The 18,221-nt window shown below is 32.9% G+C and overlaps 2 protein-coding genes and 1 long non-coding RNA gene across 3 annotated transcripts; all 3 read left to right on the forward strand.

Moving 5' to 3' along the window:
- Positions 1-1,830: 1,830 nt before the first annotated feature.
- Positions 1,831-4,235, forward strand: LOC134250285 (uncharacterized). The gene is made up of 9 exons (XM_062732631.1): positions 1,831-1,941; positions 2,254-2,368; positions 2,696-2,733; positions 2,993-3,110; positions 3,225-3,271; positions 3,410-3,527; positions 3,829-3,866; positions 3,960-4,076; positions 4,168-4,235. The coding sequence occupies exons 1-8, from the start codon at positions 1,890-1,892 to the stop codon at positions 4,073-4,075; spliced, it is 642 nt and encodes a 213-aa protein (XP_062588615.1). The 5' UTR covers positions 1,831-1,889; the 3' UTR covers position 4,076; positions 4,168-4,235.
- A 2,327-nt stretch (positions 4,236-6,562) lies between these two features.
- On the forward strand, positions 6,563-12,171 carry LOC134250260 (uncharacterized). Its single transcript, XM_062732612.1, has 2 exons — positions 6,563-6,938; positions 11,589-12,171. The coding sequence occupies exons 1-2, from the start codon at positions 6,563-6,565 to the stop codon at positions 11,948-11,950; spliced, it is 738 nt and encodes a 245-aa protein (XP_062588596.1). The 3' UTR covers positions 11,951-12,171.
- A 173-nt stretch (positions 12,172-12,344) lies between these two features.
- Positions 12,345-14,865, forward strand: LOC134250286 (uncharacterized). The gene is made up of 4 exons (XR_009988462.1): positions 12,345-12,713; positions 12,817-12,863; positions 14,662-14,699; positions 14,784-14,865. It is a non-coding gene; the product is annotated as an uncharacterized LOC134250286 (long non-coding RNA).
- The last annotated feature ends 3,356 nt before the right edge of the window (positions 14,866-18,221 follow it).

Raw genomic sequence — 18,221 nt, forward strand, 5'->3', positions numbered from 1 at the left:
AAGTTCCTCAGGGACTTAGATAAGGGACGTCAGGGGTTGACAGGGATGTCAGATAGAACAATTCTTAGTTAACCTTGGATGTTCAGTAAGGTGTGGCATTTTCGCCGCTACGTAAAAAAAAGTCTGTCAAATGATGAATAGAGTCCCATTGTTTAAGAAATTAATAAATTCAGGAACTTAATTAAGATTTGTTGTTGACAACTATGAGACGACCTAAGCCCCACCTCTTTGTCGTGTGAGACGCTGTTTTGGAGAATTGCTATACTCGTTGACATTCGCCAAGTTTCTATCCCATTTGTATTTCAACACTGAATGAAAAACTGTAAATTTCAGACACTACTTTTGTACCATTGCCACGGCTTACTGAAAGTCCAAGGTTAATTGAGAATTGTATTAATGTCAGGAGACATCGGGGATAGACAGGGTAGTCAGAGACAAAGTCAGCGAGTAGACAGGAATGGTCAGGGATTTATAGGAGAATGTCAAGGAACGACAGGAAAATGTCAGTGACTGACAGGATTTTTTGGACGCTAATTATTATACATGTAGTAGTTAAAATTTGACCTTGACTTTTACACAGTTAGCATAAGTGCTTGAACATGTGGTGGATACCTATATTTTTGACCTTGGAGATTGATCGACATTTGAAAAAAAAAACTTTCTAAAAAAACTTTGTGATAATTAACTTTTGAACAGTTGAAGCTAGGGCTTTAATTATATTTCACGAGTCATGGTAAAAAAAAATTTGTGTAGATGCATGTATAAGATCATATACCTTGTCATGATTTGCATTTTGCTCTTTTAAAGGATTTTTTTTTATTTCTGAATTTAAAATTATTTATGCATATTAAAATAATTTTTGAAAGTGTTACGTATATCTATTTGTTATGATGTTCTTTGGGTTTCATGCATTTCGCTTAGCCTAATAAATAAAAATCAATTTAAATCATTTTGTGTCTAAATATTATATCGAAAGAATTTGTACGTTGGCAATGAAATTCAAACAAACAGAAGTTTACGGAAAAGGATGGTGGCGGAGGGGAGATCTTTTACTGTATACAGGGTCCTGCTTTAATTATGTAAGCACAATAATTACATGTGGTTCGATCAAATCTGAATTCTTGAGGCATTAAGTACAATTTATACATGCATGCTAAAATTAAATCGATGTTTTCTCATTAATTTTGATTTACAAAGTTTCCCTTTTGGTTGGTCACATCGTGAGTTATGCTATATGAATGCAAGAAATCTGCGGAAATCAAAGGAAATATATGGGCCTATACACTGAAATTATTAGACTATAGACTAATAATTTAGACTAAAGGTCTAAAGCAAATCCGGGCTATAGGGCTGTGCTTTAATGCGGCTTTTTATTTCAAAATCCAAGAAAAATTAAAATGCCTACTGTTTAATTTGATATTATAATTAAAGTCCTTGCTTTCAGTAAGATTATAGAATATAGCAACGTTCAAAACGCCATACTTCATTGTTCATAAAGGTATAAGTTACATAAAAAATATCATAACAACACATTTTAAAAGCAAAATAACACTTTCAGAAATGCGCTTTGAAATCTGGTTTTCTTTTACACAGCACATGTTTCGTATATGTGTCTCCCCTTTCTTATTTTAAAGCTACATATGGTCCTGCATGTTATCATTGAATGCGTTCATAAATTTTTGCAATTCCATATCTATATACCAATCATTTTAACTGTCCGTATTCTGGAATTACGACCTTGATTAAAATAGGAACCACATGATTTCTTATCTTCCTTACACAAACCTACAAGCATGGTCATACACGTGAGTACAAATATAAAGACGACTACTCACTTCTATTACAATTCTTTCTGTTCAGCCCTCCCAGAAGTCTTGCTGATTTACGAGATGCTAGCCTTCATTGTGGTGGTTGTTTTCTCCGTTGCAAATGCTGAACATGGTAAGAGGCATAAAGTTAGACAGAGAATCAAAATCTAATAACAATTTAAAGAGCTGACTATTCTTGTCTTTAAAACTTCCTACTTTTAATTAAGTTATTTTTTTAAAAAAGCCAAAAACGGATCTGTCTTTATTCCATGATTAGTGTTGCATTGATTGTAAAAAAAGAACATTGTTGTATTGAAAAATAATCCATACAAACTTTATTTCCTGGACTGGGCGACAATGGAAACAAAAAATGTTTTGTTTCAAATAGTTAAAAGGTAAGCCTTTTTTCCATAATACATATATAAACCAAACTACACAATTGCAGGATGTAACTTTGATGGCAGGGAGTACTCAGTGGGACAACAGGTCGTCATCCAGCACTGTCTCGGCGCCATGACATGTAAAGGAAACGATCTCTGGGACGACCTTCAACAATGGGGGTAAAATTAAATTCAGCAAAGCTATTGGAAAAAAAGTATTCTTACTGAATAGCACTGAAATTATCAGTCTTTTGGATTTTTTTTTAAATTTTGAAATTTAAATATATGCTAATTTTGAAAAAAAAAGGATTATCATTTATGGTAACAAACTTAATAATTCTGAAATCAATTGATTTCCGTGGATTTTAAAAGAGATGAAAATGAAAAAAAAAATTGATGTTCACAACAGGCGAAACCAGACTTGAAGCACTTACATTTAGAACAAGAAGTTATAGAGACAATAACATTGAAATCGTTCATATTTTCTAAATATGATTTACTTTATAGGGGCATCTGTCCAGATAAAAGATCAGACGATGGCCAAAGTAAGTGACTGGTGGAAGTTTTGAGAGCCATTAGAAGCAAATAAATGCATATATAATGTTGTATTTTCTACTTATTGTAGCAAAAAGGCACCCCATTAACTTTTGACCTTTTTTTTCAAAATACATGTATTTCCCTGTTCTCTTTCAAATCGGATTCCCCTTGGACTATAACACTGACTTAATACCGTTGAAAACAGCAATAAATGATCAATTACAATCACGTTCTAAAAATCTAGAACTAATGCTTTTTTCGCTGTAGCTGGGTGTCTCTTTGATGGACATGTTTATCAAAAAATGGACAAAGTCGTCTTCGGTGGGTGTCTCGGAGAAATGACATGCTTGGGTCACAATCTCTACACAAGTATTACACCATTGTTGTAAGTTCTGGCACATTATATTCATTTCTAAATCATATCAAAGTATTTATCAAATCTCAGCTGTGAGTTTTAATTCGTTGAAATACATGTAACAACTTCTTGGGATATTTCCAGCGGCGATTGTTCCAAGACCATGACAAGACGATCTGAGGACGGGCAGAGTAAGTATATTTCGATTTACAACAAGAGAACAAGGAATTTGTATGCGTAACATTGCCTTCCAATTGTCTTCTTTTTGATTTCACTTTCGAAAATTTATGTTAACTGTCTCAAGTTCATTGAGAGCAATTCTTTTACAGGTGGGTGTTTGTTTGATGGGCGTGTCTATTCCACTGGGGAGGAGATTCTTATCAAACCATGCCTTGCAAAAATGACCTGTTTGGGGAAAAATAACCTCAGCAACATTACACCATTATAGTAAGATTCTATATGTCAATGTATATGTTTTGATTTTTAGTATTTGTCAGAATCTGTGAGCATTTTTAAAGGAAATATGCTTGTTTAATTGAAAATAATAATAAATCTGAGCAATGTGATTATAAAATTCCAAGAAACATTCAGATAATTTGTTAACCACATGCACATGACCATTGATTATAGGACTACAAGCCCATATCTTCATCTCATCCAATTGCACATTCTTGTAAATTCTATTTGTTCATATGATTCAACTCTTTATTTTCAAAAGAATAAAACACGTACTTGTCTATAATTTCAGTGGAAACTGTGACGCCAAACGAACTGTAAATGGACAGGGTAATATAGTTTAACCGTATACTTGTAGATTTCTTTTTGTCTGCTTGTTCTTTGGGTTACATTACTTTAGCTTTTTTTCTATTTTATGTACAGATGGATGTCTTTATGACGGTATGGTCCTAAAAGCTGGCGAGACCATCACCATTCAGGGAACAACAACAGAACTCATGTGTCTTGGACACAACTTATATAAAGAATTCATTCATTAAGGTACACTGTTACATGTAATAATTGAAAGAAACAGAATATGGACAAAATTTACCTCTGGCAAATGCAATAATCCTTCTTTGTTTCTTTTCAGAAATTGTGAGCAAATGAAGTATCATACATACCGGTATTTCATCGATCAAATATTTTTTATATTTTGTCATTATGACTTTAAAATAAATTACTTGTTTATCTCATATAAATATTTCACGTTTTTTTTTTTTCAACTAAAATAAGCACTAAGTCTTTTGATCAATTTGTCATTATTTCCCATCGTTCCACAGACGCTTGTGGACACCCGCCCCTGGGTCCAAAATATATTTTTATTAATCTTCTTTCATTTTCTAGTACACATTTACATTGTATTCCACATGAAAAATCAAAAAATAACGTTGAGTTAAAGTTTTATTAAAAAATCATATCCACGGTATCTTTGGATCCAGGATGTATATTCGGGGGGATGGGGGTGTTCCTGTCCCTGGCTTGTATCACGTATACTTTCTGTTCGTAACGATCATACCAAGTACAAATTAGGAATGTAGATGTTGACAGCGACTCCAAAAGATGGAGGGGGGGGGGGGGGTAAGCGAACATATACTTTAATAAGCTTGGGGAAAATGTTTAAAAAGTGTAATCAGGCTATTGTTATTACCTAAGGAGGGATAACAAACTATATTTTAAATCCTCCTGCTAAGGACCATATTTCAACTTAATCAACGAGAGAATAAAAATCTCAGTTGGTAGGCTGCTAGTCAAACATCACATGACAAATGTTTAAAGGGGGAGGAAATAAGCACCTCCTTCAAATTTACCTGGTTTTAGAACCTCTGTCAATCATCTGAAATTAAGCCTGCGATTGGATACTTTGATTTGATTGACATTTAGTTTGCTGCTGTTGTGTATATCTTGTGTACCTTGTCTGGAGATCGAACCGACCATCGAATTAACTTTCAGACTTTTGATGCCTACTGCACTGTATGCCAACGTGATAAAGAAGCAATCAAATCGTTCTTTTCTTTTTTAATTCATAAGAATATGCCATGAATATAATCAATCTATCAAATAATTGAATAAATAACAAGAAAATCATGGCTATATAATATATATTATAAAATTAATTTTAAAAGGGAGGATTTCGTATCACGATTACAATCGATAATTTTAATTTCCGTGTCAAAACATGAGTTAATGTACATTTATTCCTCCATTAATTAACAAAATAAACCGACCTGCGTTTGAAGCTAGTATCATGGAATTAAATAAAATTATTTTTTAAAACAAGTATGACAACATTGTAACATTGTTCATGAGTCAAGCGAATTTATATTTATAAGACAAACTTGCTGTACGTGTCACTTTTCTTCGAGGCATAGTGACGAAGTTACGGTATAATAATAAGTTTTAGAAGAGAAATCACTCGGAATATAACATCTTGCTTTGGATTTTTAATGTTTGAAATTAATAATGAATTCCGAAAGAAAAAAAAGATGCAGATGATTCTTTTCCCGTTTCATAGCTGTCGGGGAATCAACCCCAACCATGCGTTATGGAAAAATCAAGTAGGGTTTATCTTAAAAAGATATTTATTTAGACAATAATATTTCTACTTAACATTTTATTCTCAAAACATCGATTCTAAGTTTCATTCTCATTTACGTAGAGACTGTTTTATGATTCACTTTCTTCTTTCGATTTGCGTAGACGACGTGTAATTTGAATTATTTACTTCCCTTTTTGTCGCCAGATTACAACGACAGATTTTGATGCTAAATGTATTTTCGTTATTACACTTCATTAAGAAACATACTGTATGTAAAAAAAAATGTCGAATTATTAAAAATATTAATTATTTTAAAAGAAAGAAATAGAGAAGGATTCTGTCTGCAACAAAAAATGCTTTATTTCGCATTTCAATTCATGAGCTAAACATGAAAAAAACCGGCCTCGGTTTACAAAGTCGTAGGAAAACACATACAGGTAATACACTCAGGGTCTCAGGTAACATCCTGTGTATATAGGTAGTATACACAAACCAGCGTCGTTCCCTCGGGGCTTCTCAGCCGCTTCGATTAAGCTCCACCCACCAAACTTACCTGAGGAAAACCGTACGGTTGAAAACCTCGGCCTGACGAAATCTATAAGCACATCATATATATAAACTCAAAATTAAAAACATTAACTCCCCTGTCGTGTTAGTGCGTTTAATCATTTCACATTCGCTTTTCTGTTACTCGGTTGTATTATTATTTTAAGTTGGATTTTTTGATAGAAGACGTTTTTTCTCCTTTCATCTCAGTCATTATACTTAAACAATGAACAATTTATATTTCACTGTATGACATGTTTATGTTTTGATTTATTTGATAATTTTTTTTTTTTGGTGACACGACACTAGCACCTGCATTATTCTGCTATCTAAAGTCATATAAAAGAGACCTGGGAAAATGATACTGGTTTAAAAGGCATAAAAAGCTAGTAAGTGAACGACCATGTTTCAATCACTGAAACTCGCTTGCTTCATTGTCATTTCTTTCATTGGAAATGAAAGTGCCGCCTTCCTCTTGGACGGACACGCAAACCCGTCCTCTGCAAGCAGTCAAGGCGTTGGTACCTACAATATTTACGACAAGATAGATGCCATAGAAAGAGAGCTGGATGAATGTAATGTCACTCTAACAGAGAAAGTCCGTGACCTTGAAATGAGCACTCAGAAAAAGATACACGACATGGAGACGATGATGCGACAAGTTTTGCTTACAGTTAATCAGATGGATGTCAAACTGGAAAACAGCGATGTTTACAACACGAGTCTTGAAATTGAAAGACTAAAGAAAGTAGTCTCCAATGACCTAAAAAATTCAACAGGTAAATATTACGGCCTGCATGTGCTTGTTTTCTACTAATTTAGTGTTAATTGCAGAAATCTTAGAGGTTACGTATTAATAGTAGTGGAAATAGAGTTTTACGGTGGGACTGTCTCCTTACTCCTACTAACCTAATATTTAAAAAAAAACTGTTAACAAAAAATTATTCCATAATGTTTATAGTTTTCTGAAATGAATAACGGTCTTGTAGAGTAGGCTTTCCCCCGTAAAATCTCTCTCCCCCCCCGGAAAACTGACTCTAGAGTAGAATCCCCCCCCCCCTCGGAAAACTGGCTCCAGAGTAGGATTTTGGCAAAGGAGTATATCTTAATTAGAGTTAAAGTTTAACTTTGCATTTCGTTTCGCTTAATTTTTTTTTTAAAAACATTACGACGTTTTCAATATTTATTAACAGTTTTCCTTAATGTTTTTCTAAACGGCTGTAGATATTGAACTAATTTTTGGTAGATTAATAAGGGTGGTTACAGAAAGGTGGAAATTTTAACATTACAGTAAGTTTACAATTTCTAAATATTTTATAGTAAGTTTATTGTTATTATTTTTTCAACAAGATCTTATTCACTGATGTTAATGCGAATGGGACTGGGCAGCAGGCTCAGGCTCAGCCTATTTTAATCCTCCCTTGGAGAGTTTTTTTTATTATAATCATTTACAACCAAATAGGTCAAAAAATGTATTCCAATCCATAGACGTCGCGCACGATGTTGGTGTCAAGAGGTCAAAAATTACTACTGCGGCGGCATTTGCCCTATTTTCATAATTTTAAAACAATTCACCATATGAAAACTGTATATCATTCGGTCGGTAATTGTATACTTAATACATTTTAACAAAAATATTCTTCAAAAAATTCCATTTATCGAATATATTAATTCGTTTATTCAGACAATTACGTCAAAAAACGCATGTAGACGGGTAACAGGAGCGTCGCACATGCAATAACAAAATATTGATAACTTCAATAAAACAAACAATACAAGCATGAAATTTGGAAGAAAAATTCAAAATATGATGTAAATGATGTAAATTCTAGCAATTGTGATGTTATTCAATCCGTATGTTCCGAACGCGTCGCTCAAAATCCAAAACAGAGGTGTAGACGCGCGTAAATCGGCGAAATATGGGATACACATAAAAAGTCTTCGGTGACTTAAAAAAATAATTTCATGAGCTTAATCAATTTTGAAATTACATCTCAATAATCCTTTTTGTGTGCAAGGAAGTATATTTTAAATTAGACTGATCGTTTGTGTGGATATGTATGTTGGTTTTCTGCTATTAAGCCGATTAATTTTGAATATATGGAATAAGATGGTGTGTCACAAAGTTTGGACGTTCAATGTCACAAAGTTTTTAAGATTCATAAAATCCCCAATGCTGGGTGAAAAATTAATGTTGAAATTTGTTTTAAATTCTACAAAATGTTGCCATGTTATTAAGGAAAAGATCTCTAGACAGAATTTTAACTTGCGGCATTTTAAATTTGGATAATAATTGCCATGTCACATATATGTACAACACGTAGCTATATATGTCACAATTGAATTTTACGGCAAAAACGTCACATTTTAATGCTACACTCCATGAATTACTTTCATGTTAAGAATGAATTTTTCTAATTTGCTGCAAAACAACATTTATTACTAAATGTGCAAAATCAAAACTTTACTTAGATATGAAAATGAATTGATTCTAGAGGGTTTTTACAAAGTCAACAATAAATGTCACACATTGCCCAAAAGTAATAAATCTAACTATAATTGCATAAATGTTGTGACATAAATCGTATAAGTATTCATTAAAAATAGAAATATTGAAAATTAGAGGATTTTTATGAAATGTGCATCTCTTCAAAAAGTTATTAGTATATTCCAAATTAATTTCAATGGAATGGTGACAAAATCCTACCAAAAAATAAAAGTCAACATGTTATGTCACAGACGTAAAAATATGGCGTTTTGGCGTACGTTATTAAGTTCAGTGCATAAAATGTAATCTAAAACGTCAAAAGATTTTTTTCTCTCCAAAATTTTACTCTTATTGCTAATGAGCCTGATATGGATAAAAGAAAACTACACCAATCATTATTAATTTTAAGAATAGTTTTAAGTTTTGACAGTTGTATTTATATATAAAAGCAAAACATGTACACTGTATACTAGTACACTGTATCAGTATATATCCTTGTCAAAAATCTGTACAAAAGTACCATTCAGAGTTCGAATTAAGACACCAGAATAAAATCAATCAAACCAAAATTTATGTAAGGGTGTGATTTTAAATTGAATTACCTGACAGATAAGTGGGTCAACTCTATTTGATGCTGGCGTAAACTGTTCTATACATGGCGAGTTTACATTGAATAGTCTAATATTGAATAAGGGTTAGGGGTGTTGGAAGTTGTGATGTAGATAAAGTATCATGTTTTCACTTCATAATTTGAAAATTAGTTTTTTTTGTCATTAACCCGGTAGCATCGTATGAAATAAAACGAAGTTGTATTTCATCATGTTAAAAAAGAAGTAGGTGTTTACATTCGAAATTGACGACATTTTGAAACAGGTTATGGCGAGATCAAGTTTATTGCATTATTTCTTTGAATAAAAATAGTTTTCATTAATATATTTGGTCATAAGCTAGTGACGTAGCTAGCATCGTTTTTGAAAGGTAGAGGGGTGCAGCAGGAGAAAAAAATTACTTACCGGAAAAAAGTTGTCAAGCCAAAAAAAGGAAAATTTGTTTGCACAATCTCGAAAATCCTATTTCCTTTGGGGAAGGGGGGGGGGGGTAGGCGAACTTCTTTCAACGCGCAACGCAAACTTCTTTCAGTATCAAATTTTCTTTTCTTCATACAATTACTACATTACCCTTATATTACTTTACTTTTGCCAAAAAGGGAGGGGGGGGGCAACCAGCCTTTCAATGAACATTTCAATAGTAAAAGTTATGTTTAAAAAATTGGGGGGGGGGGGGCACGCCCCCTTGCTACGTGCCTGTAAACAATGTCCTTCCTTTTTCATAATTTATTGAGTAATGTTTCAATTTTTCTTATTTTTTTTAAATGCTTCTTAGCTCATTTAAACCGACCAAAATGGTACTAAGTAACCATTCATTTAATCAAGATCTAGTTTATCTCCATATCCTTCATATATGGGAAAGGATAATGGCTATATACAATCTTCTTAATCTGATTAAAATCTGACCCCGCCGGCACCAAAATTCCTCAACATCAACATCAATTAATTATTTAAAACTGAATCTTGATGAAAGCATACAAAAAACGCTCCTTGAATCACTCTTTACTTCCATTTATAAGTATGAAAAAGGCATACAATCACAAAAAGCAGGTAAACTGCATTGATAACCAAAGGAGTATGAAACCTACAATCGTTGATCTGTGTGCTAGACACATACGTTGCAACGCATGTAAAAAGGGGGGATGAAAAGGGGAGAGAAAACTGAAATATTTTTCGAATAAATACAACTGACGCCTCTAAACTGCACTTCATCGAAAATTCTTTTCATGGACAAGTTAAAATGAGGGAGGGGTCAATTCTCAGATTCGATTCCTCTCCTTTTTTAAATTGAATTATTTGAAATATTTAGATCTACTGTTAGATACAGGTACTCGGTATGTAAGGGTCTGAGTGATGGTGGGGGTTAAAGATGGGATGGAAATAGGGACTTTGAAAGAAAAAAAAATTTCAATGTTAAATCAGCAACATATCTACATGCAACCATACAATTTACTGAAAACAAAGGACAGGTTCTAGCGCCTACTGATATGATATGGAATTGTTTTGAATTTATCTCAATTAAATAAAAAGCATGTAAATTTAAAATGCGATGTCGTTTAAGTTTTATTATTCCTACCAAGCTTTTTAAGCAAATTATGCCTATATTTCATAGATTCCGCAATACTATGCTTGCAAAAGGGCAGAGATTTTAATTACATGCATATATTTTCAATGACCTGCATTATATAATTGGCGGCATTACTGGGTTTGTTTTTTCCTTCATAAAAAATGTTAGCAAAAAAGTAACGTCAAATTAATTTTCTAGAACTTCACTAAAATAACGTCATTTTGACGTTACCGAAAATGACACCAACACCGTGCGCAACGTCATAATATTTTCGAGAATATTAACAATTCGTTTGAAAGCTATATATTTTGGTTGATTCCATGATTTGAAATATACGTTCAGAAAATTCTTACAATATAAGTCGAGAAGAACTCTCATTTAGCTTTTAAAGATCAGTTAATCGTTTATCCTTTTTTCACAAAAATATTGCGGCTGTGGTTTATATTGACTCTATAACGAGGGGTGAAATCCTACTATGAGAAAGAAAGAGGGGAAATTTGGCTCTGGTGTGAGATTTCCCCCCGAGGGGAAATCCTACTCTAGAGTACGATTTCTGGGGGGAAAGCTGGCTATGGGGAAATCCTACTCTACAACACCGGTACGCTATTAAGTCTTTTATACATATTTTGCTTACATTTTTGTTTACAGTGCGATATATTCTTCTTAAGTAATTTTTGACGTTGTAAAGGGTCAGTGTTAATTACACAAATTTAATATATATGATAAATCAACGTTTTCATTTAAAAGACTATTTGATATCTTTCAGATATCGGATTTACAGGTAAAATTGTCGGTACGTACAGCAGCACCTATGACGTCATCAAAGGTTATTCTCCCATGTTTAACTATGGGAATGCGTACAATGGATCAGTATTTACATGTCCCATCCAAGGATTGTATTTCTTCCATGTGTCAGTGTTATCTGATTCAAATACTAACGGTGCATGGATATACAAAAATACTCAACAACTAACACTTGCTTATGCTGGTGGAAGTCCTCAATACAATGGCGCATCTGCATCAGTGGTCATTAGGTTAAACATTGGCGATCAAGTGTACCTACGACCTTACGGCAGTTCACTCCATTTGGATGGTAGTTCTGCCTTCACTGGAGTCAAAATAAATTAACATTCATTCTTTAAAATCAAATATTAAAATATCTTGTATTCATTTTAATGATGTATACGTAGAGTTTTAAAGATATATACTATTTAACCAAATCATTTCCGTTAGACCTGTTAATTGCAGATTTTCTGTAAAATTAATGTACCACAAATGTGAAACTCAAAGTATGAAATACTGAGTATTATTCACGAAGAATTAAAATGATGTATATTCATTTTCTAAATAAAGCAAATTCTTTAATTCTGTCAATTTGAAGTAATATCGGGGAGCTGGAGGAGCTTTTGAAAGTTATGAGGAGCATTTTAAGTTCTTACTGATAAAATCGAACGTCGTTGAAATGTTTCTTTTATTCCGAAATATGGTCTTGTTCTGAAAATTTCCAGGCCATTTATTAACGTTCCAGAAAAACGTTAGAACCGGTGTATATAGACCAATAATGACGCCAATAAAATAATAATGACCGGGGGTCATTTTTGAACGGCCGGTCTTTATTCGAATGAATGAAGAATGACCCCCGGCGTCTCGAAGTTAAAAAATTACCCTTCAGCCCGTAGAAAAAGTGAAATCACTCTAAAAATCTGCATACCCCAGGTGAAGAGAAGACCCCAGTAGAATAATGACCCCTTGTAGATTAGAGACTAGGCAAAGCTGGGTTTCTCTTTGGTGGACATGTTTATCAGAAAATAGACAAAATCGTCTTCGGTGGATCTTTCGGAGAAATCACGTGCCTGGGTCGCAATCTGTATACCAGGATCACGCCTTTGTTGTAAGTTCTAGTACATTTTACCCTTTTAAATCATATCAAAGTATTAATAAAATTTCAGCTGTGAGTTGTAAATTGAAATGACAACTTCTTTTGACATTTTCAGCGGCAATTGTTCCAAGCGCATGACAAGAAGTTCTGAAGACAGTCAGAGTAAGTAATGGAGTATATTACAATTGTCATTTCCTAATTATAATTGAATATAATGAGTACACGACCATTATTGAAAATTCTTGTATAGGACATAATTTATGAAAGGTCTTCCTTATAAATAAACAGATTAAACAAGATTCAAAGTTAGAAAGACATTATTGATGCGTAACGGGAACATCGTTTTCCAATTGTTTTAATTCTTCATTTGATATCATTTTCAAGAATTTATGTAAACCCTCTCAAGGCTGAAGCTCAATGATAAAAGAAGCGCGATTCTTTTACAGGTGGGTGTTTGTTTGATGGGCGTGTCTATTCCATTTGATTCTTATTAAACCAAGCCTCGGTAAAATGACCTGTTTGGGGGAAAATAATCTCAGCAACATCACGCTATTATAATAAGATTCTATATACGAGGGTTGTTCGAAAAGTTCGTGGACGATGTCAATCTTCGTTATACTACTCACTAGAAATTTAAAATAAGCACATTATGATATGTAAAAATATTTGTTTTGTTGATGTGTGAAGTTTTATTTTATTCGATTTAACAGAAATTAATTTACTTCAATTTAAAATCAACATGTTTTGTACCCGCGGAGCACACTTAAAGGCATTGTTACGTCAAAACATAGCGTCAAAAATTTCTAAAAAATACTATCCCTATATGTTTCATACAGTATAATCCAATGTTCCTTCCTTAAATTCTTTTTCTAATACTTGACATGTACATGTATGTTTTAAAAATTGCTCTCGTTGTATAATTTCCTTTGTTAAGGTTTTAATTTCTTTTGTTACTTAACTCTGCTTTCACAGGATAAGCAACTCTGAAGCGCCTATGTCTTTCCTTGACGTTCCAACTTTTTAAAGTTTTTGTTAAGATTTTTACAGTTAAACCATATCATCGCAGATTATCCTCATCCGATACAGAGTCTCTGTCAGTCAAATACTGCCTGCACTACGTGTACACACAGGCACAACTCACTTGTGACATATTTTCTTGATTCCTTCAACATTTTTAGAGTTTATTCAGGAATTTTCCTGAGTAAAACACAAAATTGCATCGTTATCTGCTGCTCCGTGACGTTCTAAAACGTCACTTTTTTGTCGTTTTCAATTAGGACTACCTATCTTCTCAAGTTCATTTCTTTTCAACAAGGGAATTTATTAAGCCGTAATTTGGTATACGAATCGATATATTTATTATTAATTTGAATTTCTAGGTTGTTTTTCGTTTTTGTTCCATTTTACAGAGAATATGACTACAGAATTTATTTAGTGAATTGTCTATAATTTCCTAAATGTTGACCTGCTCCGCAATGCGATTTTTGCAATTCTTAAATCTGAATAAGTTTTGAATAAATCGTAATATTTTGAAAAAAATTAATACAAATCATTTGGATTTTTTGTTAGAATATTTCTACCAAATTTGGTTGACATATGACGTCAAATAAAAAAGATATGACAGTTGTCCACGAACTTTTCAAACAACCCTCGTATATATGAATGAATATGTTTTGAGTTTTAGTAATTGTAAGATTCTGTGAGCATTTTTGAGGGAAATATGCTTTAATTAAAAAAAACCCAATGTATTTAGTTTTGAGTAATGCGCTTATAAAATTCCCAGAGAAAAAATTCAGATACATGTAATTTGTTGACCACATGGTCACATGACCATTGGTTATACGGTACATGCCCATGTCTTCATCTTATCTAAATGCATACTCTTGTAAATTCCATTTGTTCATATGTTTCAATTCTTAAGTTTCAAAAATAAGAAACATGTACGTTTCTGTTATTTCAGTGGAGACTGTGATGCCAAACAAACTGTAAATGGCCAAGGTATGGTTAACTGCTATAATAAATTTCAGGTTCTATATAGTACTTTGGATAACAGTACTTCTGCATTTGCTATTTTATGTACAGATGGATGTCTTTATGATGGTATGGTTCTGAAAGTCGATGAGACCATCACCATTCAGGGAACAACAACTGAACTCATTTGTCTTGGACACAACTTGTATAAAGAATTCATTCATTAAGGTATTCTCTTGTTCATTACTGAGCAAAACAGAATATGGGCAAAAATTTTTTCTAGGTTGCAATAATTCTTTGTTTCTTTTCAGAAAGTATGAGCAAATGAAGTACATATTTCATCGATCAAATATTTATATGAATGTTTATATTTTGTCATTATGTCTTAAAAGTAAATAATACATCACATATATTTTTCGGTTCTTTTATTCAACTGAAAAAAGGAGTTTTATGAGTTCAAATCTTGTCAATTTTCTGTCCCATTCATCTCGTATCACGTTGACTTTTTGTGCGTAACTATCATTTTAAAACAAGTTCAAATCAGAAATGAACAGAGTGTACATGTAGACAGCGGCGACTTTACTACAGGAGGGGGGGAGGGTAAGCAAATAAATTCTTTAAACAACGTTTTTTTTAAGTTATCAGACTACTGTATTAAATGAAAGTGTTCCATAATCTTAAATTAGTATGTATTGGTAAAATTATTGGGAGGGTTTAGGCTACCGTTGTGTTCCTTGGTTTCAAATGATTCTCCGAAAACTGTTAAAGACAATTTCAATTTAGTAGAAAAAGAGACCAAATCTCAGTTGGTGGCAACTAATCAAACATCACTTGACAAATGTTAAAATCAAATCTATGTAAGCATATTATATATAGAAACCCAATTATGAAATATTTTACTCTCCTGCTGTGTTCGTGCGTGTAATCATTAACAACTGCCTTTTCGATACTGAGTTCAACTATATTATAGTTAGATTTTTAAATAAAGATTTTTCAGTTGTATTTTCTTTTTCAAAGAAAAAAAACAGCTATATGTGCAACCAGCATGGAAAAATAGGAATCTAAAATTAACAGTACTGGTATAGTTCGAAAGGGAAAAAACTTATCATTTCCTTCTTTAAAAAACCCTTCCACCACAAAATATAGTCCCTAGCTTAATTCTACTTGAATGGAGTTTAATCGTGGTTCTTCACTGAATATAGTTCAATTTGCATTGTAGAATTCATACAAGTTTATGTTAGAACTTAAAAATGATACAGAATTTTATAAATAAACGACAGAACCAAATTCACTCAAAAGCTCAGGATCGAACGTCCTGAAGAACCCTCTATACACTGCACACTAAAGAGTTCTGATTCTAAGGTATTTTTCTGCCGTTAGAGTTATCTGCCCTTAGATCTAAATTCTAAAAAATAGAAAATTACAATATATTACACAGTTTGTAATGAATTCGAGTATTCTTAACATTTAAAAGACCAAGAAAAATTAACTGAATGTGTTATTTACATGTATTTTCTCTATTAAAGTAATTAACAGTGATTTCATTACTATTCACTGAAACTGTGTTGTCTTTGAACATTTTTCCCGGGAGTAAATGCCAAGCAACATACTGTGAAAATTAAATAAAGAAGCTCAAAATTGACTCCTTTATACAATGTATTTTTCTCAATGTCCAATTGCACTTGTGTAGAGAGGGTCCTTAAGTTACCAAAAATTGGACATTAACCATATGTTAAACTGTGGCCAACATATCCAGTGACCAGAAAAACCAATAACGGTCCACGATGTAATAATATGTATATATAAAGTACATAACTAATGCCAGCCTTTCATCTGTAATATTGACGATGAATCCATTTTCATCAAGTCTATTCCACCTCTTTCAGATATCGCGTTCACATCTAATTTTGCCGATACGTTGAGCAGCACCTCGACTACATCATACGTTATTCTTTAATATTCAACCCCGGGAATGCGTTCAATGGATCAGTATTTACATGTCCCATCCAGGGATTGTACCTCTTTCTAGTGTCATTGGTATCTGCTACAGCTTATAATGCAGGGACGTAGCAAACGGGGGGGGGGGGGGCAGGAGGGGCCTGGCCCCCCACTTTCTTTTGCCAACAATACTTTTACTATTGAAAATGTTCATTGAAAGGCTGGTTGGCCCCCCCACTTTATAATAAAGTAAAGTAATATTAAGGAAATAGAGTATTGTAAGCTAAAAAAAAAATGGATATCGAAAGGAATTGGTAGTGAAAAAAGTTTGCCTCTACATCCCCCCCCCCCCCCTCCCCCACGAAATAGGATTTTCGACTTTGGGCAATTTTCCTTTTTTTTTTTTTGCTTGTCAACTTTTTCAGGTAAGTAAAAAAAAAATTTCAGTGGCTGGCCCCCCCACTTTCAAAATCGATGCTAGGTTCCTGTAATGGTGTACATATCTGCAAAAACGGTCACCAATTTGTAGGAGCTTTTATAAGTGAAAGTAGTGAACACGACAGCGCATCGGCTTCTTTGCTCATTACCTTTGATATTGGCGATGAAATGTATCTAAAACCCTTTAGTAATTCGCTCGTTATTGACCCTGCATCTATATTCACTGGAGTCAAAATAAAGTAACAGTTATTTCCAAAATATTAAAATAGTATGCTACTATTAGATTTGATCATTTGATCTGAAAATATTTTATTCTGTGATTATATACAAATGGATTGGGCAGCACGCAAAACCTATGTGAGGGTCTCTCCACAAGTACAAGGTTCATTAAAAAACACATAATACTACATGTATATATTTACAGGTATCATCAATGAGATATAGATATATCACTGAAATAAATTATTAATTAAATTTTTCGGGAAAAAAAACTCAGATTGTTCAATGCTATATACTGGTACTCTGTTGGGATTTAGGAAAGTAAACAAAGGGATTTTGAAAATAACCGAAAAGAACTTTTCCACTACAGGTGTATGTAAAATCTAGTTAGTTTTTAAAACATTGCTGAAATGCTTATCGTTAAGGATCCATACATCCTCTCAAAGAACTGAGTGCATTGGGCATAATAAAAAATACTATAAAACCTGACCTGGTCCAGGGTCATGAAACATCTTAAGCTTGAGTCAAAATCTTTATTTTATTATAAAATGTTGTAAAGGTTGAGGCGATCAAAATTAAAATATTTTTCTATATTGCTTCTCAAAAGATTTGTTATCTGCAAATTTCTAAATAAATCCCTCAATATTCAAATGAATATTTAATATGCGATAGAAAATTTGACTTAGGTCTAAGTTTTCTAAGTTTGTTTCCTGAACCTTTGGCCTGGTTTTTAGGTTGTCCTTTATTTTGGACTCTTATTTAGCTCCAAACTAACTTTACATACATTCATTTAAATATAGATATAAACAAATTATATCAATTTTTATATGATTGAATACTTAGTAAATTCTATGCTCTGACTGGATGAGATCCAGCTAAGCAGGATATATCTGCACTTGATTATCCAGGTCATAATATGTATTCTTCTTACATTGGGCTAAAACAGACCAGGAA

This window comes from Saccostrea cucullata, unplaced genomic scaffold, assembly GCF_032062105.1.
Source record: "Saccostrea cucullata isolate Sc308-1 unplaced genomic scaffold, CSIRO_AGI_Scuc_v1 ctg473, whole genome shotgun sequence".
NCBI lineage: Eukaryota > Metazoa > Mollusca > Bivalvia > Ostreida > Ostreidae > Saccostrea > Saccostrea cuccullata.